Below are 23,967 nucleotides of genomic sequence, written 5' to 3' on the forward strand. Positions count from 1 at the left end.
CTTTCTTTGGGTTTAGTAAAAAAAAAAAAGTCTATGAGTTCTATAAAACAAATGAAAATATTCCAAGAAAAACTAACTAAATGTAACACACTGGAAAAACAGTATGAACGGTTTAGTATGTATGATACAACATATAATGAACAAAAAAAGCTCCAAAATGTGTGTGCTAATGGACTTTAATTTAATTCAAATGCCACACTAAAGCCCACTATAATTACTAGCAAATTCTAAAGGTGAGGTTCTAATAGCAAAATAGGAAATAGCAACCCAGAAGCCAAAGGAATAATAGTAATAATAGCCAGCAGAGGAAAAAAATTCCAACAGAAGAAAATGGTGACTAGGAAGATAGGTGCCAGCAGGCTAGAAAGAAAGTCCCTAAAGAAAAAAGGTATTATACTGTAGCTGTGTTTTCTCTTTGGTGATGTGTTGGGGATTTTTTTCTTTGGCGGAAAAAAGTTAGAAAGCATGATGAAAAGTCACCAAGAGTGGAAAAGATGCAACCGAAAGAACAGCTAACAAAGAAAACAAAAAAATGAGGATATACAGCTGCAAAAACAAACATAACATTCTTAGGGCCAGTTTATGCTGGAGGATGCTTGATAGACAATTTTGCAGTCAGAATAATACATCTGTACTATTCCTACAGATTTTCTTTGTGCTCCATGATCGTGACTCATTGCAACTATTACTTCTTCATCAGAAAAAAAGCTACTGGCATGGCAATGCCTGGGTTTCTTCTCACCTCATCTCGAATCAAGCCTGCCAGCCTTCCTGACTTTAAGCTAACATGCCTCCCCACTCTCTAAGTGGACTCTTTTCCTTCGACCTTATGGAACCTATCCTGAAAAAATTGTGGATCTAGAGCAGTGTCTCCCAAAGTAGGCGTTAAAATGGTCCTGGGGGATATAGACGTTACGGGTATAACATAGGATCCTATGGTTTGGCTTCAGTTGGGGGGGGAAGCAATGAGGAAAAAAAAAATAGTGAAGAAAGGGCTATTGAACAAAAAGTTTGGGAAACTGTGATCTGAAGCACGCATCTTCAACCCATTGCTCCCTGAAGCACCCAGAATGTTTGATGCTCATGTTCAAGTTTGTGCTCACAAGCACTTGATCAACATTCCAATTAGACATCAACTGTAGAGATGTGATTTCAGGATTGTGAAATCATTTTGATTTCTTGTATCAAACTTGCTGCAAGAGTGTTCTTTTTTGATGATGAATATGGGCAGCTTGTGACTAGAGGAAAGGTTGAAGACTTCTGATGTAAAGGAAAGCAAATTTCATAGGAACTTTTATTATCGCAAGTGTCACAGGAAAGTGGTAACATAGGCACAAGAAGCTAAAACATTGGACTTGATTATTACAAATTAATCATTAGATGCCTCCACAATTGTGCATATTTTGATGCACAGACACAAATCCTGGTACATGTCTGTGGGAAGCATTCTTGAAGAATTCATTGAGCTACTCACACTTGCCCATTGCCCTTCCCTTGGCTTCAGATAGGCGCTGATATGAAGGGGGCATTGCAGGGGGCTAAAAGATGCCAACTGTCCTGTATATATGCGTCTCAAACCCGTGTATAAGAGGGGAAGAATGCATTGCATTGTACTCATCAATTATTAGGAAGTCTTAGCTCCTCCTCACAAAATTTACTGGGGGGGGGGGGAGCAGATATAAACTCAGCCTTCAAGTTCTGGTGCCTATGCTCAGCTTTAATGGGAACGTTTATTAACTGTTTCAATGTCAATGTTCCATAAATGGAGCATATTTTTTATTTGCAAAAATATCAGATAAAAATTCAAACATTTCCGGGGTTTTTTGTATGTATAGAAGAGTTATAATAAATATAATAATAAATACCGTGATCTTCACGTATTCCCAAGGGATCAGCATGATCCGTCCAGGGAATTTGTTAGTGTTAGTAGAGATCCATGCCCGAACTGGGATTCGAATCCAGGACCTGCACAGTGAGAAGCTAGTTCCCTAACCACTCGACTGCCAGGCGGCAGTTCAAAGTACTTTTTTAAATAAATTTGGGAACTTCAGGTTAATATAAACTTTTATGACAGAATTTTGAAATTTGGCATTTTTAGGCATGTTTTCCCCATTTTGATTAAAATTTGCCAAAATTTCAATTTTGAAGTAAATTAAAAATTATTTTGTGTTTCTACCACTTAAGTAAATCAATTAGTTTCTTTGTACTGTTACACGTCAACAAGCTACATGCGTTCAAAAATGTATGTTCCATTTATGGAACATTGGCCTTTCAAGACAGCGGGATTCTAGGGATAACTAATGTGCAGTGTGCTGCTTCGATTTTCTCATTTGAATCAACGGGTGTTTGTTTCTCATCATTCGAAACATTCTGGGTAATATGGAACAGAGGAATACACTTTCTGGGGTGTATTGTTTACATTGGGTGAGTACTTTTTTTAGTCTTGCATTCTTAGAAATGCAGGTTTTTGGGAACTGCAGACTAATCAAACCGAGATTGACAATCGTAAATAATCTTGTTATGTTCAGCTATGTGTAATCATGTCAAAAATATATCTAACATTAGAAGAAGCTGTAAGATATATTAGAAACACTTTCCGATTCTAAATTAGAGGACATAGATGTATGCCAATTGCTTGCTGATGAGAAATGAAATAGAAACTCCCAAAGTTTGTTCTTTAAAAGATGTTGGTCAGAAAACAGGAGCAAAACACAAATGCAACACTCATGTGAAAATTACAAGAAACTGGGAGAATGTTTTGAGCAATCTGAAAAACCAAAACAAAAAAAGACTACCTCATGGGATAAAAAAAAATTCTTCGAAGAACCCGATCAAAACCACAGCTATGAATTCCATTGGAAAAAGATTTGTTATATGGCATTATAGACTCATATATGACCATTATAGCATGCTGAATATTCATATACATTCAGAGTTGCGAGAAGCGGATTGTATTTTGCATTTGGAATTCTAAGAGAAGTGGCAGTGAACCTTGGATGAATGGATTCATCCAAGTCCACGTTGTCAACTGAAAAAACATGCTAGGCCATTATATTGTGTCTGTAATGCAAGGATGGTGTGAGGTTTGTCAAAAACACTGTATAAATTCTACCTATGTGACAAACAGGTCGATCAAAGATAATTCTCTTCTTTTATCACGAGCATTAGAAAAAAATTTGAATTTTCTGCACACATTTTTGTGTTAAAAAAATGGTGTGTTGTGAATTTGAATTTGTGGTAGAAAATAGAAAATTTTTTTGTCAAAATATAGGTGATACCAGTTTCCACTTCCACCTCTTCCCTAGTGCCAATGTTCCATTTATGAAACATTGATGAAACATTATGAACACATTATTCGTGAAAAACAAAGAAAACAATTTTTTCTTTAAATTTCAAAGTTGATCTATGTATAGGCATGTAAAAAGATCTCGAAATCCAAATTTCAAAACAATAAGTGACTTTGTTCATAGTTTGGCCTTTAAGCGGTCAAACAAAAACCTTGGTAAGATGGAATATCATTTCCGTCACAACATTTCGTTTCATACAGGTTCCACTGTAGGATGAAAAAGGTTATTGTTGTATGAGAGCAAAGTACTTCATTTGATTGGTTTTGATGCATATTGTTCTACACTTGGTTGACTTTCCTCATTACTGTTTATAATATGGTGCTTGCAATCTATTGTATTGTCGAAAGTTTTGGTGAATTCTACTTGCTGTTCTTGTGAGCTGTTGTGTTGTAATTGTAGTTTTCTTTATATTATTTGTATGTGTTTGCATTTTGATTTATTTGTAAACATAGTTTTTCAAGTATTCATTCAGAACAGTGTTCAAACTGAAAATCCTGCTTTATTTGATTTTTTTTCACAGTACATTACCAGGGTGGCAACACAATTATGACACAAAACAAAATGGTTACAGTACACTTCTTTCAGAAAGAATATAACAGAAGATTGTTAAAGTTAACATAAAAGTTGTTATTGAATTATTGTATTTTAATGTGTATAAGGTGCTTTGCTTGGCCTCCTAGACATATCACTATTTAAGTATACACCAGAGCCAATGAGAATAACTTATAATCATATTTATTTACATAGACGCCTGAACCAGAGCGTATTATATACTACAATAAAATGTGGTATACGAAACCCACTATTTCTATATCAGAAAATGAAGGTTTGTTCTTTAGTAAGCAATAACACTTCCAAAGCCCCGTTCACATGTGCAAATATTGTGGTAGCATTGGGAGTGCTAGCACCTGCTTGATGACTATTTTCCTTTGTAAGGAAAGAAATCGGGAGCAGTCATTGGTGAAAATTCTTGAAGCAGGTTTTAAACCAGCTATTTATATTTCCCATGAATGGGGCTTAAGAGTCTTAAAACATTGATTTTGAGTTGAGGCACATTTTTTTTATGTTTTTTTCATTTTTTTTTTTTTATTCATGGATGAATGAAGGGGATGGTTGGTCTGCCTGTTTTTCTTTCCTCTTAATTTCAACTTGCTATACACTTTTTCTTGAATATCTTCTAGCTTCATGATGAGGGGAATTAAACACTTTTCACAAAAAGAGTTACTCAACTGATTCTACTTAAATGGGGATTCTTTCAATCTTGTTAATTTTTATGTCAAGTAGCAATTTTTGAAATTATTCAGATTTATATATAAAACTAATATTTTCAAAATTTTTCAGTCATTCAAATTTTTAATCTGAATAATCTAATCACATTTTTCATTTCAGGTAGTGGAGACAGATATGTGCTCAACTTCACAATTCGAGATTCTCCCAGTGACTCCATTAATGCAGCATGCTGGGGTGATGATACTCAGATAAAAAATGTTGCTATGAGTTTCTCGATTGGAGATGTTGGTGAGTTCAGTATAGCGCTTTGATAATTTTTGTTTCCTTTATAATGTTTAAGCAGTAGTATTTTAATAACATAACAAAGTTACTTTGTGAAATTGTTCAAAAGTTATTTGACAAATTTTTTCTTCTTACCTTTGCCAGTCAAGATCAAAAATCCTCAGATTATCACAAGGCAAACTGATTCATCTGATGGGAAGTACAAGCCCTTTTCTTCTAGGTGTGTGGTTATATAATTTCAGTAATATTTTTCTAGCTTTTTTAACGTATAATATTTTAATAACACTGTGTTTATATGGTGTATATATCTGGTCTCTAAGAAAGTGTTTCTATGTAGTGATCAATTTGAAACAGAACCTCTTTTGGGCAAAGGTTTTCATTTGAACATATAGTTGTACAACAAATTGAAACGCTGAATGAATATTCGAGTTAATTGCTTTTGTAAAACAGTTTTTTTTCCTTTCTAAATTATCCAACTACTTATGCAAACTTTTTGATTTATATCCCAGTCCAGCTGTGCCATTTCTTATACCATTCTCATCAGATAATGAAATTCTGGGGGGGGGGGGGCATATGGTGTAAAATGTGAATTTATGTCCTCAGAAGAACAAAAACTTTATGTTTAAAAATTTATTAAAGGTGATTCTCTTAATGAGACAAAAAAGTATTGTCATCGTGGTTTTAAAATTTCTTCAAAAATATTGTTATTGAGGGATTCATCTTGATAAAATATGTTGGTGTATTGAAATGAGTTGTTTAACCTTGGATCAAAGGAAATTCCAAACAAAATTTTCAAAAGTATATTTCCCTTTCAACTTTATGTTGCTCAATAAGTTCCTTAACCCTCATCTCAAAAATGCGAAGGATAAACAAAATTTTTAATCATTAAAGGAAAGAAAAAGCTTCAAATGTTTTATTTTTTTCTCATCTCCATTGATATTTTTCTCTCTTCTTATTCTTTCAAGACTATTTTAGAATGGGGATGTTTTGAAGAAAGAAAGAAAAAAGAAAACCACACAAAATAATTGTTTAGAATTTTTTTATTTGAAATTATTATTTCTTTTAATATATTTTATAGATGACAACTTTGTGCTTTGTGAAAATGATAAAATAACCAGTTTCCAGTCATATTTATGCACAGATGCGTATGAAATCAATCAATAAAAATAAAATGAATGTTGAGAAACAAATTTTTTTTCCAAGCTCTCATGAATTGAATGTCAGTCCAAAGAGCAGTGAGATAGCAGTTTGTTCAGAAGAAGAGGCTTCCTCATACTCATATTTTCTTCATGTCCCAGTGCATGGATTAGTTGATCACATAGCACTTGCTGAAGTTGTCTATGATGGTCGAAGTTTTGAAGGCATGACCGTCAATTTGCTTATCGCTATTAAGAAGGTAAAACTTGCAAAATCAACCATTTGATTATTTTGAAAAAAATTCTAATTCTTTTGGTTTTATCTTCAAGTTGATTGAATCATCCACAAACATTTATATTTTCATACAAGTAATTTCAGTTGTATGTATTTTATTAGATTGGATCACTGCAAAACTTGAAGTCAAAGGAAGGTCGAGCATTAAAAAAACTTGAACTCATAGTATTTGATGAAACTTATCCATCATTTCCAGTTTTGATGTAAGGATTTCATTAATGTTTTACCAGACTGCAAATTGACATGATTTATTTAACAAACAAGATTAGATCTTGTGAAAATTATGTTCTGATACTTGTACATATAAACATTTTTACTATGTGGCCATATTTCTAGAAAACAGGACATTTTTATTGATGGACAATTCACATCAAAATAATAAAATCAAGATTTAAAAATATCAAAGTTAGCTTTTTAGAAAACTTGATGCAATTTAGATTTTATACAAAAGTAGGGCAAGATAGCTAAATAAATAACATGGGAAAAATTAAGTATGTCCCATAAAATTTGGGTTGTGTGGTCGCTCTATTTTTAGTAGAAAACCATAGGTTTGAAGAAACTAAAGAGACATATATAAAGGAACCAACAAAATGCATGAAACATTTTTTTTTTTTTTGGTCTGAAAGTTTCCATATGTATGGGAAGGGACACATGTCACATTATATATTTATTAATTATTGGGGGGTTCTGCATCCTCACAAAATTCATTTAGAGGGGCTGGAATAGCTTTAGCCCCCAGGTTTTTGTGTCTGGCACATATGGATCATTGTTTTCTAAAAGGATCTGTGGTTTTCATTTTGTTGTTACAAAGGGTCCAATGGAACATATAAGATTATGAACCATTAAAGCAGAAGAACTAATTTCACCTAACAATATATGCTCATCCGAAAAAAAGTTCCCAGATATATGCTGAGAAGCCATCACTGGTCAGTTCCTGCCTCTTAGGCATACTAGACCACACTTTGACAATTATTTCTGACTGAAAGACAGAAAATTATTTATTATATGGCAAATATTGTTAACTGCATAGAGTGAAATAGAGTGATATAAGTATAAATTTTTTTTTTTTTGAAGAAAATAGAGTGAATGTTGTTATTGAATTGCATTTTCATACTTGAGTAACAATCTTGATAGGAATAAGCCACTATATAAGTTTTGTGTAAACACTAACTTATTACTACTACAAAAGTATATAATTATATTGTAGATGGGATGAATCAACTGCACTTTTCCTTCAGAAATATTGTGCTCCAAAATCCAGTGAGTATAAATATATTCTGTTTTGAAAATATTAAAATTCTTAAAGTTTCGACATTGCCGTTTGAAATTCACCTTTTATGCAAATTCATTTTATTCTTTCAACATCGATTCACAATATGATGCAGTGAAACCTACTTGATTTTTCTTTTATGAAACCACAGAAGAAGAAAAAACATGAAGAGCAGGGAAAAAGTAAAATCGAAGTTGGGGAGTGGAAACAAAATTACTCAAAACTAATCAGAAAGCTCTGATGATGAACTGAGCAGCAAGCATTCAAATATTTATGCATTATAAACATTCTATTTACGAACTTAAATAGCACCATAAAAAGCTATTACACTGAAGAGCCAAAAAAACTGGTAAACCTGCCTAATATCGTGTAAGGCCCCCGCGAGCCCGCAGAAGTGCCGCAACATGACGTGGCATGGACTCGACTAATGTCTGAAGTAGTGCTGGAGGTAATTGACACCATGAATCCTGCAGGGCTGTCCATAAATCTGTAGGAGTAAGGGGGGGGGGGAGATCTCTTCTGAACAGCACGTTGCAAGGCATCCCAGATATGTTCAATAATGTTCATGTCAGAAGAGTGTTCCTAGAGCCACTTTGTAGCAATTATGGGCTTGTGGGGTGTCGCATTGTCCTGCTGAAATTGTCCAAGTCCGTCGGAAAGCACAATGGACATGAATGGGTGCAGGTGATTAGACAGGATGCTTACGTACTTGTCACCTGTCAGAGTCGTATCTAGGTGTATCAGGGGTCCCATATCACGGCAACTGCACACTCCCCATACCATCACAGACCCTCCACCAGCTTGAACATTCCCATGTTGACATGTAGGGTCCATGGATTCATGAGGTCGTCTCCATACCCGTACACTTGCATCAGCTCGAAGCAATTGGAACCGAGACTCGTCAGACCAGGCAACGTGTTTCCAGTCCTCAACAGTTCAATGTCTGTGTTCTCTGGCCCAGGCGAGGCGTAAAGCTTTGTGTCGTGCACTCATCAAGGGTACACGAGTGGGCCTTCGGCTCCGAAAGCCCATATCGATGATGTTTCGTTGAATGGTTCGCACGCTGACACTTGTTGATGGCCCAGCATTGAAATCTGCAGCAATTTGTGGAAGAGTTGCACGTTTGTCGCGTTTAATGATTCTCGTCAGTCGTCGTTGGTCCCGTTCTTGCATGATCTTTTTCCGGCTGCAGCGATGTCGTAGATTTAATTTTTTACCGGATTCCCGATAGTCACGGTACACTCGTGAAATGGTCGTACGGGAAAATCCAAATTTCATCGCTACCTCAGAGATGCTACCACGTTCAAACTCACTTAAATCCCGATAACCTGCCATTATAGCAGCAGTAGCCAATCTAACAACTATGCCAGACACTTGTTGTGTTATATAGGTGTTGCCGACCGCAGCGCCGTACTCTGATTGGTTCCATATCTCTTTATTTGCATACGCATGCCTGTACCAGTTTTTTTGGCTCTTCAGTTTGTTTTCTTGACTTTTTAGTAGGGACGTTATTTTCTTTAATTACACTGGTGTAAGAAATTAAGAGAATTTGCAGACTTGGTCTGTAACGTTATCGTTGTCGTTACCTCCTGCTTCTTTAATATTTTCCCCCCCCAGTAACCATTGAGTGGATGACAACAATGAAATAGACAAAGTTCAGATAGAACTATAGCATTTATTCAATTATATTGTTAAACCATTAATCAACGTTATCACAATTAGGCCTTTTATATGTTAAACTATTAATTAACGCTTCATCACAGTTAGGCTTTTCTCTCATTGTCACAATGAAACAGTAATATGAATTGATCTCACCGCCGTGTCCAGGTTTCACGTGTTATCACATCGTCCAGTAGATACTCCCAGGTGTCTGCCCCAAGGACTCGTCGGCACCAGCTTCAGACGGTTTTGGTGTAAACACACACGTTGAGATGAAAGCTCAGCCACTACACATGGAACTGGAGATGAAGGTCCACGGGTGACCGGTCTGGCCACTAACCGATCACTGGATCACGACGACGTTGAAACCTTACGTGCGATGCGACGGGGTTAAGTGCCAAGGCACACTTCTACTATTGTAACTTCATTGTATTTATGAGACGATCTAGCTCACACCATGACAGGGCGTGACGCCTTACTGATTAAATCGTTGATTCGGTCGTAAGCAAGGAAGTCGTAAATCAGCACATCTCTAGCTGGCTTTTATATAGCAGCATTCCCATAATGCCTCATGGAAGAACCAATCACAACATTGAAGGTGAGGTATTAGCTTGTATCTGATTTACATAATTTCATGAGAAAAGAAAATATTGTAAACATTATAATATTGAATCTGGCAACCAAACATAACAAATTGGCGGCCGATCGGCGGACACACGATCCTACCGGTCGATGCCGGAAACAAAGATAAAACAATGACTAGAATAAAGACACGGGGGCCCAATTGGTAACGTTACAGGTCGATTATCTCTAGAACTATTTTAATAGTTCTAGTACCTATTTTAATGAAATTTGATATGTACATACATTAATGCAATACAAAACAAATAACCATTCAATAATTGTATAATACACACGCATGATCGTGCGTAACACTCATTGAAGTCGGAAGGTATGAAACAGCGGTTGCAGAATAAACAAAAAATGGGTTAATAGATGGGTTTATAGGGGGTATGGTCCCCTCTTACAGATATACAAGGTCTCGCAGCGTGATTTCATACTTGAAATAAGGCAGTTTATCATTTCCTGTGGCAATTGGTCCCACTTGTTTGGCAACGCTGTTTTCATTCCCTGGATGGTTCCCGGAGGGGGGAGGGGGTTGCGAGTTGCAATTGCCCTCCCCAGAGCTTCCCAGACATGCTCTATAGGGTTAAGGTCTGGAGATCTGGCTGGCCAATCCATCCGGCAAATATCCTCACTCTCTAGAAAATCGTTGAGCAGAAGAGCTCTATGTGGCCTCACGTTATGGTCCATTAAAATGAACTCAGGGCCAACTGCACCCTTGAAAAGGCGAACATAGGGCTCCAAGACCTCATCCCTATACCTCACACCAGTCACAGTGCCTCTTTCAAAGACATGGAGAGGTGTGCGGCCATCCAGCGTGATGCCTGCCCAGACCATTAAACCTCCTCCGCCATAATGGTCGATTTCGCAGACATTGGAGGGTAGGTAGCGGGCTCTTGGTTCTCTCCATATGAACGTACGGCGAGAATCGGTGCTTAGTCTAAACCAGGACTCATCACAGAGAACGGTCACCCATTGATCCATACTCCAATCTCTATGCTCTCTGCACCATGATAAATGGATTCTCCTGTCCGTAGAAGTGAGAGGGACGCAAACAGCAGGTCTTCTTGCAAACAACCCTCTCTCATGAAGTCTTTTGGAAACAGTCACCCTTGATACATGGGTTCCTGTGGCTGCATACAAGTCACGGAGAAGCTGTAGCACTCCTGTTACGCCTCGCTATAATCGACAAATGGCGATCTTCTCTGGCCGTCGTGACTCTTGGACGACCTTGCCCAGGCTTTCTCTCGTTTAATCCGGTATCCTGGAACTGTTTCCGTAAGTTACACACGATGCTGGGCATTAAATTGAACTCTCTACAAATCTGGACTTGAGATTGGCCTGCTTCTAGCCTCCCCACAATTCGCCACCTCATTCCATCATCTGAACGTTGGTGGTTACTCATTTTTACTATTGTCGTATAAGCGAGGTTTTTAAGCACGTCGCCGAACAGTCGGGTCAAAGCGTCGTATAAATGCGAAAATCGTATAACTGAAACGTTATCTCTACCTTACTCTTCCGCAAAAATTTCCCTAAGAAAACTAAAAATTATTGTAATTCAAAACCATATTTCATGAAATTGAAATCAAGAAAAAATTATATTACAAAAAAAAATTACTCGAAATACAGCACTAAGATTGGCATAACATTGCTGTTTCATAAACCTCAAGCACTCTTATGATGTTCCTTTCAAGATTTGAAATACAAAAATGCGTTATTTATAAACTTAAACAAAAAATTCGTCTGTGTTGTTCGATTTCTATATTCAAGAAAAAAGTCAATAAAGCATCGAGTTCAGCTCTTCTGAAAAAAATCAGTTCTGTTTTAAAGAACAGTTTTTACGTGCATCTACGGTCAACAATCAACCTCCGTTAGCAGTCAGTTCATTTCGGAACTTGCAACAGATATTGTTGAAGCCACCTCCATTCCGTGGTCGCATCCGCAGGAACACTTTGAAAATGATTATAATTTTTTTCAAGGACTTTTAAAGACTTGAAAATGAACTTTTTCTCCAAGGATTTTCAAGGAGGGTACGAACCCTGTCCCTATATACCAGGGCTTGACAAATCTCGGGCTCCAGGTCACCATGGCGACTAGAAAATCGGTATCGGCACCAAACATTCTGTGCATGTGATTGCTAGAGTGGAATCATAGGATGACGAAAACAGTGGGGCTTTCAACATGGGAGGGGGGGGGGGTCTCCGTAAGTCCTGAAAAAATCTAAAAAACATAATTTCGGACCGTTTTTCTTCAGCAAAAACCATGCTTGGCTCTTCAGGAATATCTGGCTGTTTCCTACATAGTTTTTGATTTGTCAAGATCGGCTATATTCAAATGACATCAAAACAGGAATCATTCAATGTTTTAAAACAGTATTGAAATTTATACTCGATGAAAAATTCAAAAAGCATGGTCATATAGGCTTATGCAGCCAGAGCCGCTATCCTATAAAATGTTTGACAAATGATTTTACTTCATGTTCATTTCTTTTTCTCTTTAGAGGTGGGGGTGGGGGGAAGAGGACAAAATCACTGGTTTTTTGTTGGTCAGTATTTCTTCGAGCAGAAATACTTAATTTCGTTTCATTTGTGTTCAATAATGTGCATTTCAATATAGTACAGGAGTACCGTATTTGATTTGCAAAAAATTCAATATAAACAAACAAAACAAAAATATTAAAATGTCTGAGTGAGTAGTGTTTAAAGAGAGGAAAAATGCAACACCATACTGAGCTCTTTCACGTATTAATAATGAGAAAATTATTATTGCGTAATTAATGACAAAAGTTCGGTGTAGATAATATCTGATATGGTGATAATCTCATTATGAAATCAATCCAAAAAATATGAAGGAAGAGCAACTTTTTTGCGCATTAACCCTATATAGTCCCGTTGATTTTTGAATAGACATGGTAAATGGTCAAAAAACACAAACAGGTTTTTTGGTATTTCAGAAAGTACATCCTTTAGTGTCATTTCAGTACAAGGTACAGCTATATAAGTACAATAATTTTTATCTATCTAGAAAAAGCCGATTCGTTGTTGGTGTCATATTTGAGAGCTGTCCGAATTTTACGTGCTCAGAGATTTATATTATAGCACCAAATTGAGGGAAATGGAAATAAAATTCAAGGACGAAACTATTCAACTTTGCTGAGCAAAATTCTATCTGTTTATAGATAACATTAAAATTAAGGCAGACTATATTTTACCCTTAATTAATTATTTTAGCTAGTTAAATCCAGTATAATTAATTAAATTGCTGTGATGATGTATTGTTTCAGTTAAAAATATGCTAACAGTGCCAATTTACATCGGTTTCTGGAAAAAAAATAATTTTCAATACGTTTTATGGAGAACAACCATAGAGGGTATAAAAACATTGGTTTCGATTTTATTTGGCCAACATAGGTGATCAGTTGCTATTAATATTAAGGTGCGCCGCAGATAGCAAACGTTTAAAAATCCATTGGCATAGCAGCTCGCTTATTTTTCTTAACAACAAACACTTCAGTATTAGTATAATACTGAAGTCATACTGATATCAGTAAAAGTATAAATACTTTTTTTTTAAATTCATAAATCAGAAGGGGGAAAATCTTTGTTTACATATAATATACGTCTGAGAGAGTGCTTATTAACCGAAATTTTAGTATTTGTATAACACTTATATTCAACGTATAGTGTTTTTTTGCTCATATACTACTGATGTATGTAAAAAATTTCAACGTTGAAGGACCTGCAGGACCGGTAATTATTTTTGGTCAAGCATTATCTTATTTGCAATCATTTTCAATAAATCAATTGGTATCAGTTTTGACCATAAACACCCACGTGATAGATATGCCATTCATATTTTATCCTAAAAATTAATTTTAACAAAAATAACTTAATAATCTAACGATATAAAAATTTTCAATCATGTAATGCTGACTACGGCCTATTAAAAACCACGGTTTAAATCACCAGGAATAACCAAACATAGCAGCAATAGCAAACAGTTCGAATGAAACGCATATTTATACATTTCGTTGATTTAAAATAAATATTTCTTGTATCCTCATGTTGTTCATGTCAAATACTCACATTTAAATTTACGCAAAAAATACACACAAGAACCTAGTTATACAATTATATAGTTTCTGAACCGGTCCTAATTTCTGCATGAAGTGGCCCATTTAATTTAAACAGCACAGTATTTACTCTATTCGCTAATAAACTAAACATCTCTGACCCTATTTATGCAGGGTTATAATTGTCCACTTTTTTCTAGGGGCACTTCAAGTCAAAGGTCCTGACTTGCAGAAAAACCAAAAAATTTGGGTGTCATAAGATGTTTTTTTTACACAAATTATTTTCGACTTATTTTGTTCCTTGTTATTAGAGACCACTGTTTAAGCAAAACAAATTTGAATAATCCAACTCGCAGTTGGATTATTCAAATTTGTTTGAATCTTTTTGTTTCTCCAAACTTTTGTTTCATCGTCCTCCTCTTCAGAATTTGTTTTTTTCTCAATCTCCCCCCCCCCCTGGACCTTTCCATGCCCCCAAGGGGCGATATTGCCCATTATAGGATACTCTGATCTAACTGATCATAACTTCAATAACAATCTCTGTTCCCATTCTTCTAATCACTATCACCGAATATTATTACCAAAATCTCTTGTGTTGTCTGATCAATAATTTCATGGTCGGTTCTTGTTCCAAACAATGTTTGTCGTAAAAGCTTTTGGCCTCAAGAATATCTGTATAAACATTTTATGCAATCGCAAAATTCCCAAAAAATTAGCGAAACTGCTAATGAGGTTGTACTTACCAAGATTATTGTTGCTCTGCTACAAATTGGGCTTTGATGATGATTCCTTCATCATGAAGGATGAGTAAGGATGCAACGATCGATCAGCGTTGACTTGAAAATTTGTAACATGAACACTCAACGATGACACTTGTATTCAAAAACAACTGGATGTTTCTTCCTCTTCTTATATGCTGTAGTTAATATGACAATCCTGTTTTCGGTATTGTCAACTCTGTACAGAAAAATTTCTCACGTCTTCGTGCGCAACCATTTGTCGGCAATTACCTTTTGTAACTACTATAGTTCGGCTGGTCAAATGGTGATTTGACCAGCCGAATTCATCTTTTGTGAACATTTCGGATGTCTTATCTTCGTTTTTTTCTCATGGTTAGTACATCTGGACAACATAAAAATGTAACACTGTGCTAGCTTCCTGAAGGAGGGACACAGAGATGTGTGTTACTTAAACACCTATAAACACATGATTCAGTTAGATGGCGGTATCCATGACTGAAAATTTCGGGAAAGTCCTCACGCTTCCTCAGGGAAAAATTTCCAATACATCTGGCTGCCCATTCGTGTGCGTCTTTGTTCGGAATTCGCCTATATATATGTGTGTGTTTGTGTATGCTCCGCCTCGCTTCAGGGCAGTTGTATTCTAGAAAGGCTACTAAATTTCTACAGTGGAACAAAAATAGTCAAAGCGCCGCTGACAAGAAAACTACAACATCCATCTCATTATTGCTATCGTATAATACATTGCTACCTCCAGAAGGGTGTACAAACAATGAGGAAGGAGATTGTACAGGAAGCGATATAGACCCGTCAACCAGTTCCCAAGTTAACAAGTGAGGGGGGGTTGGGGTGTATTCTGTTGAACAGTTTTCTCCTTTTTTTTTCTAACTCATAATGGGTATCTGTCACAGGCATAGTACAGAAGTGCATTCAAGAGGATTCACTGATGGCATTTTCTACTTCTGTCGCCAGCCGATCTACAGAGACAGTAAACAATCGTCAGCTAAGAAAAAATAAATTAGTGATTGCTCTTTTCTGATGCCCGTGTCAGAAGTACGTGCTTTGTTGTCCTCAATCCTGCCTATTGCGACCCAACGCTTTTCTTTGATCTTGTCCCAAAGCGATTTGCCTTGTCCTATCTACCCGCGAAAGCTGGTTGTCTGGAATAACTACTATATGGTCATATAGGCCCCCTAACTAGGCTGGGGCAACCGGGGCATTGCACCAGGGCCACATGCCTAATTGGGCGCCACAAAATAATGTACATTTATTTTGCATAATAATAATCCTTTCCAAGGGCCCCCAGAAAAAGTGTGCCCTGAGGGCCCCGAAAAGGCACGCTATGGTCCTGTGTTCCTAGAAAAAGAATTTTCTCGCTAAACATGGAAAGGAAACCTATCAATGTATAATTTTTTCTTTGTTGAATTAATTTTCAATTTGAAATCTTATAAACGGATGACCGAGAGAGAGGCTTGAAAAGATCTCTCGTCCAAAGATCTCGTTGTAAAGTCATAACTATTATCATCAGACATACATTGCACTATAAACATGCCCCCCCCCCGCTCAACGGTGGGACTAACCAACACCTTCTAGAGCAAGCTGCTTTAGAAGGTATTGGACTAACAGGGCTCCAGTGCGGGGGGACGATTCCCCCCCCCTATCATTTTTTGTTTTTCACACGAAAAATTCACTATATCCACCAAAGGCCCCAGCCTGAGGCCCTGATGCAGGATAGGGGATGCCTATAACATCTCTTTTATAGTCCTTGCCAACAAAATTAGTGAAATGGGATTACTCGTTATCAAGTTATCGCAGATTCCGGTCATTTTTATTTGGTCCCCGAGTGACGTTATACCGAGGACTGACTATTTATGATTTATTGAATTTTAAATAGATACATTTTGCGGCACTTACATACCGATATTGTGCATGCATTTCACTATTTATAAAGGGGTGGCCAACCTGCTTCCTTAGGTAATTGAAGATTAATTTTTACTTTTAAAATTGAAGAAATTCTTTTCAATTTGTGAGTGATATTTTTCTTATGAATGAATGAGTCTTGTAGCCAACTTGTAGGCTATCTCCCTTTCCCCCCCCCCCCACCGATAATGTGTAGTAGGCCATCTTTGCAATGACCTAATTGATAACTTTTTATTGAATTAGTTTTAGTTTCGTTTCTCATCTTCGAAATTCCCAACCAGATGGGGAGAAAACGTTGAGGGGGTGGGGATATCACATACCTCATTGGCGTTGCTGTCACTGCCTTTTCAGTCACCTCATCAATAAAAATTATACAGTTTGTACAATTTTTATTGATACACATGCACAATTTAGATTAGGATGTTCAGTTTTCCTACTCAAAAATTCAAAAAAAAATTCTAATTTTCCTTCTTAAATGAGCATTCTTACGAAAACGAAGAGCCAGTCAAATTATATTAGTGGAGGGTGCAAATCTGTTCCACAAAACAAGGGTTATGGTGTTGACTACACTCTTTAGGAAGACGTTGGCTGAGGTGTTGGGCAACATTTAAAATTTCCATGAGTGCTGCGACCGTAAATAGTTCAGGAATCCCTTAGTTATAAAGATAATATTTTGTATTCATTGTTAAAATATAGTGGTGACTTAACGAATGGGCCAATAAAGCCCGGTCGAGGGGTTGGTCTTGGACCTTTGAAAAATTATCATTTATTTTTCATTTCCTTTTTTAAAATCAATATTATAATTCACTTGTTGTTTATTTGATTCTATGTTCTACCCCCACCCCCAGTCAAATTTTGTTGTAAAGGGGCTTGAAAAATGTTTCGGCATCGGTCCTCAAGATCTGTTATGAATGGGCATTTAGAATGTGCTTTTTTTCCCCAATATTTTTCAAAAAAACATTGGGGGGGGGGCCTAAAAGTTATTGGTCCTCCTGCATATACGGGACTCAAGCGTGTACGAAGGAGAGGGAGAATGCATTGCACAATGGTTTTTTTCAGTAATTACTGGGGAGGCTCAGTCCCCTTACAAAATTTATTGCGTCGGGCTCAAATGACCTCAGCCTCTAGGTTCTGGCACCTCTCCTTTATAGAGTGTAATTTATTTCGGTTTCAATATCATTGCTTCCCAATTTTCAACCTCCCCCCTCCATGCATCTTTGGGCTTATTTTCATGTCGGCGCCATGGCCGTCCTCCGGTCGCAGTGAACAAAAGAAGAGACACTCAGTTTTTGCCACAGGCAAAGAAGAAAGAGCCCCCTCAACACCTCAAAGAATCTTCCTCTCAGCCGTGCCTTCTGGCAGTAAGGATTGGAAAACCGATGGAGGGTGCAATTGGGGATTGAACGGCAGGGAAGAAATGAGATAAACGTATTGTCATGGAACAAGAAAGCCAAAGACCATCCAGATTTTTTAAAAGAACTAAAATTTTGAGCAGATTGTGTTTCCATTAACTAATTCATAATTAAGACAACTTTTGGTTAAAAAAATTTTTTCATCATTGCAAAATGAATAAGCCATATTCATACTTATTTTTGGGGGGGCTGAGCCGCGTCTTCAAAAATGTTGGGGGGGCTCGGGCCCATGGGCCATATAGAAGTTTACGCCTATGGTTATATTTGACATAAATATTTTTTATGGGCATGATTTTTTCTTAGCCACCTCATTGGGCAATTTACCTGTTGTGGCCTTTGTATTTGTATTTGCCACTTCTAGTCATTTATGGGTTTCTGAAGTTGTGGTGGTCGAGTGGTCATAGTGACGGACTCGCATCGCAGGGATCCGGGTTCGAGCCCCACCGTCGCCACGGTGGTCGGCTGAAGTTGGTTTTCTGTGGTTCCCAACTTTGAGGCGCAAATGCGAGCCGATCTCCCTGTTAAAAAGTCTCGCCACAGAGAGCAACAGGCCTACAAACAGTACAAATATTCAGTCACTACACATCACTCACTTCACTTCTGAGTTATAGATGGCAGCACTGAAAAATCATACACAACACTAGATACGCACTCAGACTGTTAAGTACACACACTGACAATTCCGGCACAACTCACTAGGTAGTAAATTGCCTATGGCAATAGACCTGAGTTGTGCTCGGTTTAGAAAAAAAAAAAAAGATTGAAGTTCACTGATTTGAAATTTTGCTTGTTCATTATTCTTTGATGGCTCATTGGAAGGAGAATTCATCTCTGATACAAGATGGATGGTTAGCGGGAACCAACCAGTCATTATATAATTTCTATTTGATGAACATGTTGGTGAATTTTCCCTCTCAATGAATTGCTAGTTATTTTATTTTTTGATAAATTTTCCTTTCCATGATTTGTGTGACTCTGAACTTGACAGTTCTCTGAATTTTTTGTGGGTGAATCATTCAGTGCATATTCACTACCTACAATTTTTTATACTTTGTCTATTATCTTTTCCCTGTATTTTTCATGCTTACATGTGTTTAATAATGTTATCTTATTCAGACTTTAAAAAAATCTTTGAATCAAATTATTTTTTGAAATACTAATGAAATATATAATTTTTCTTTTCTTTTCATGAAATGTACAGTATTATTGATTTCTGATGTTCGACTGAATTTCAATAGATTTGTTAATGGAATGATGGCAACATCAGTCTGCAATACTGTTTTCACGCCTGAGCCTGGTAATATTCCTAGATACTTCTTCCCATGCAATGACAAGAAATTATACAAATACAAATACAAATACAACGCCACAACAGGCAAAATGCCCAACGAGGTGGCTGATAAAAAGATGCCCATAAAAATATGGTTGTCATATGTTTCAAAAATACAGCAACCCCATTAAAAATGCAATTAACACAAATTACAAACAATATATACACATGATAAAATATTATACAATGCCCATAAAGAATACTTATGGTTGTCTTATTCTAAGAATGGATAGCTTCTCGATTTACCCCAACATGTTTATCGTATTTCTTTTTAAACGTGTCAATTGTGTTACAATTTACTACCTCCGGGGGTAAGCTATTCCATTTATTAACAACCCTATTGGAGAAAAATTCCCTGCGACACCATAACCTTGCATTGTCCCTCACCAATCGATACTGGTGTCCCCTTGTAAAAGCAGTCGATTGGCGGTGTACTAAAAGTTCATGGTCCATCCTATCCATCCCATTGAAAATTTTGAACACTTCGATCATATCTCCTCGACACCTGCGTTCATCCAATGTAAACATATTCAAAAAATGAAGTCTTTCTTCATAACTCAAGCCCTGTGTGCCAATAAGGACACGCGTAGCTCTTCTCTGCACCCCTTCAACCAAGTCTATGTCCCTCTGTAGGTATGGTCTCCAAAACCTTACAGCATACTCCAGTCCAGGACGAACTAAGCCTCGAAAAAGCGGAAGATTAAAACTGCTGTTTAGTTTTTAAACATTTATTGCTTTAAAAGAAAATTCTTTTCAGTTTTTTTGTAATAATTTTGTTTCAGGATGCTTTTGTATTCCTTTAAGTAAAATATTTTAAGTGAAAAAAAAATCCTTAATTCATTTTTTTATTAAAACTTACGTGCAGTGAGTTTATAAAATTTTTAACTTTACTTGCTGAAATATTAAATTTAGATGCTGTGCTAAAACTATTTTTTCTAAAGTAATTCAAGTAAATGAATTGAAATTTTTTGATATTTTATTTCCAATCATTAAAGTGAGTTAAGCATGGTAATATATAACACCCCTGAAGGTGAATTTCAATTCATCCCAATTTCCATAGACACCCCATAAAGAGCATATATTGCGTCACCTCTCTCTCAGTTTAATTTTTGCATATGAGACTATCTTATTAATGATGAGTGCTTTTTAAAGCTTTTGACTTCACTCTCTAAGGTTATACAGTGAAACCTGTACAAAACAAAACGTCAACAGACTGAAATAATATTCCGTTTTATAAAGATGCAAATAAAAGCACTAATCATTGAACAGGCTATATTTTGATTCCGTTTAAGACAGGTTCCCATCTCATACAGTGTCTGTCTTAGACAGGTTTCATTGTACTTAATAATGTCAATATGTGTGAAATTAGATTTCACATTTGCTGCCACTACTCATTATAACTCTTACCTGTCTTGCCAAAACTCATTCATTACAGAAAAACACAATACAGTGACTTATGTCAGTAATTCTTTCCAAGTCTGACAATCTGACTCAAAATAAATTTTTTCACTGATTATGCCCCTTGCTCTTCAAGAGAAAGGAAGTTAATTTTCAGATTTTTGCCTTTATTCTTTTTGATAAACTCCTGCTTTACGGCCAAATGATAATTTCCCTTGTAAAATACAAGTAGGTTTTTTTCCAAACCTTGGTTTAACTGTCACCCCTCTTTTATGGACAAACTTTTTTGTCCCTCCAGTGTCTGTAAAAAAAGGGTTATATAGTAAATTCATCTATTTGATGAGATTCTCACGCATGAATATTTTAATTTTACGAACTGCTGTCAAAAGGCTTTCAAGATTCGTTTCAAGTATGTTTGTTTGATCTCTTAATGATTAGGAATGAGAGATGTCATACCACAAATGTAAGAAATTCATTCCGGCTCTCCCTGGTTTTTTTTATCTCTTTTCTTATCGTCATGAAGCTTCATTGTAACACAATGAGCAAAAGTCTTTTTTTTCTACTTGGAAAAAAATTTCTATTTTTTTGTGTATTTTAAAACTGAAATATATTTCACAGTTAAAGGGGCGAATATTGAAATGCTTGAATTCCCCTTGAATGGGGAAGGACTCCATAATCTTGGTGAAGCGATAAACAACAGCTGGTGACATATCTGAAACTTGCATGGGAAATTGGCCGCATCTCTGAATTTGTGTAATTACTGAATCTAAGAGCTTTTGGTTTAAATATGTCATTTAGTACTGCGGTTGTTACATTGTTATATTAAATAACTTATGCCATTTTTAATTAAACATGTTTGGTCTACTTAACGATGCTGAGTCCATATCACACACACTTTTGATTTTGGTAAGATGTAATTACAAACAGATTTTACATTGTTCACTTCAAAATTTTTGCTAATTTACATTCATCCTGCTTGTGATTGTAATATTCCCCTTTTAAAAAGAAAGCTGGTCTTTCTATTTGCGTATGTTTCCACACTGAGAAATAGAAATTCTCTCTTTGCCTGAACATGGTATAAGCTACCAACAAAGGCAAATGAAAAAAAAACCCCATCAATTTTATTATTATATAAGTTAACTTTTTTAATACTATTTTACCTTTACTGTTGGTTTTCTTCTCTATCAAGTTAAAAAAAAGGTTATGTTTCATCCATAAACGTTTCTATTATTTTCGACTCTACCATTTTCTTCCCTCAAGCAGATAAAGTAAATGTAGCAAACGCAAATACAGTGATACCTCAGCTTACGAATTATTTTGCTAATGAAGATTTTTTTCACAATATTTCTACCTTGGCTAACAAATGTTTTAGTTCACATGGATGCACATGCTCACATAACAGCAGCATTGTGAGCTCAATTTTCTCACGGTCATCAAAATGTCTTTCGAGTCCAATGAACTTGTATCTGCCTTAAAATCACACTTCTATTTCTTTTACAGGGAGCTTTGGAGTCATTTTATGCAGAATTAATGATTACGCAAAGTGATGAATGTATTAACCCTTTAAGCGGCAATGGCGAGATATCTTGGCTTCATAAAAGCCACTTATTTTAGCATTGACAAGCCCAGATATTTTGTAAAGTTTACCTCTCAATGGAATATTTTTCCCTGTACCCCTTAGTTTGCACCTGCTGAACCGGGCAAAAGCCTACTTCATTGAAGAAGATATGACATTTTGAATAGGGGTTAGTATTTCTAATTGAAGGTTTAAAAAATGTGCTAATACACAGTGAAACCTTGATATAGCGGTTACTCTGTAGACCAAGAAAAATGTTATAGAGGGATTGTTATATCATTCAATATTCAAGTATTATTTCAGCATCGATGGGGGGGGGGGGGGGGGTTCGGGGTTTACTGACTTTTGATGACAGGAGGTTGGATGATGCTTACGTCATCAACCACCCTTTATAAAAATATGAGATATTCTTAATGGCATCTTACTGGGTGTACCAAAAACGGGAAAAACCTTTCTCTAGTTTGTAGGAACCTGAACCTGGGAGGGGGTCAAAAATGGCTGAAAATCTGTTGATGTAATACTTGAACGCCCCCCCCATCCCTCTAGTCATTTTAGGAAACAGATTATCTTCTTCATATGCATAAGTATGAGACGCAGGAATGAGCTGACCACATCACATAAGTATACCTATGAAAACGATTTGGTTGCCTATATAGTATAAAATAAAAATATCTTTAGTATCTCATCTTCCTTTAAATTCTATGTTATTTGGTTGTGAAGTCATTCGTTTCAGCCTTTGGTCAGTGTTTGTTCTTTTTATAGTACTTCTTAGTGTTTTATAAAAGTTATCTTCCAATTTTGGGCTTTACCTGGAACAAATTAAACTATTTTCCAAAGAAACCTATGAGAAATTGTGTTTCGGCTAAGAAATATGACTCAGGAATGAATTATTTTCATTTGCTAAAGGATGACTGTATAATTACTAAAAAAAAAAGGTGTATTGATTGTGAATTATGTTTTCGATTTAATTCAGTTTTTATAGCATAAGAATAATATTGTAGTGATTTTTCCCCCTCTTTCTAAAAGACATCCCAGATGCCAGAGTTCTTTACCAATATGCCCAGACTGCAGTTTGTGATGCAGGTGATATATTTTTCATTTTTATTTAAAAAGAATAAATAGTTCAAATATCAATGAAACAGAATTTCTACTGGAAAATGTAATTTCTATTACTTTTTTGTCACATTATGAAAACATACCTTTATCAGGTGGAATCAAGTTTATGAGCATTATCTCAATCATATAAGAAAATCTATTAAGCTTACATTATTACCTAGTTAATTTTGTCAGAAGACCTACTTATTATGATGAGCCCACATTTACTAATAATCTAGATTTAGTGAGGAAATGAAAGTATTTGTTTGGTACAGAATCAATTATATTTTACTAATCATGTCCATGATAAGCAATTATATCAATCTAATCTTTAATTTTAGAGTTAATTTTTTTTCCTGAATTTTTTGTTTCAATAAAAATTGTAGATGAAAATGCTGGCAGCTTCCCTCAGATTAGCAACATACAGCAGTTAAAACTGAAACTTCAAAACTTACCAGCTCTTGAAGATGTCCAGGGCATTCTTTTTGCTTTTATAACAAAGCTAGACATTGATGGAACTATGAAGATCACTTCAGTCAGATGGTTTGTGTATAACTTTATGGTTTTTTCCCCATTCATTA

General features: G+C 36.0%; 1 protein-coding gene across 3 annotated transcripts in view; it reads left to right on the top strand.

The window, feature by feature from the left end:
- hdm (meiosis specific with OB domains hold'em) overlaps window positions 1-23,967 on the top strand; it is a 30,328-nt gene that overhangs the window by 1,195 nt on the left and 5,166 nt on the right. For 2 of the 3 annotated variants that reach the window (XM_089232155.1, XM_089232154.1), the window contains exons 3-10: window positions 4,737-4,865; window positions 5,004-5,079; window positions 6,063-6,255; window positions 6,393-6,493; window positions 7,498-7,550; window positions 19,189-19,284; window positions 23,318-23,374; window positions 23,773-23,929. In XM_089232155.1, the coding sequence (XP_089088281.1) occupies window positions 4,737-4,865; window positions 5,004-5,079; window positions 6,063-6,255; window positions 6,393-6,493; window positions 7,498-7,550; window positions 19,189-19,284; window positions 23,318-23,374; window positions 23,773-23,929 (862 nt within the window). The remainder of the gene's footprint in view (window positions 1-4,736; window positions 4,866-5,003; window positions 5,080-6,062; window positions 6,256-6,392; window positions 6,494-7,497; window positions 7,551-19,188; window positions 19,285-23,317; window positions 23,375-23,772; window positions 23,930-23,967) is intronic. The other variant, XM_089232156.1, reaches the window with a different exon arrangement.

This window comes from Pholcus phalangioides, unplaced genomic scaffold (assembly GCF_987345545.1).
Source record: "Pholcus phalangioides strain wild (caught in Gottingen) unplaced genomic scaffold, Ppha-v1.0 ptg000005l_1, whole genome shotgun sequence".
Lineage (NCBI taxonomy): Eukaryota > Metazoa > Arthropoda > Arachnida > Araneae > Pholcidae > Pholcus > Pholcus phalangioides.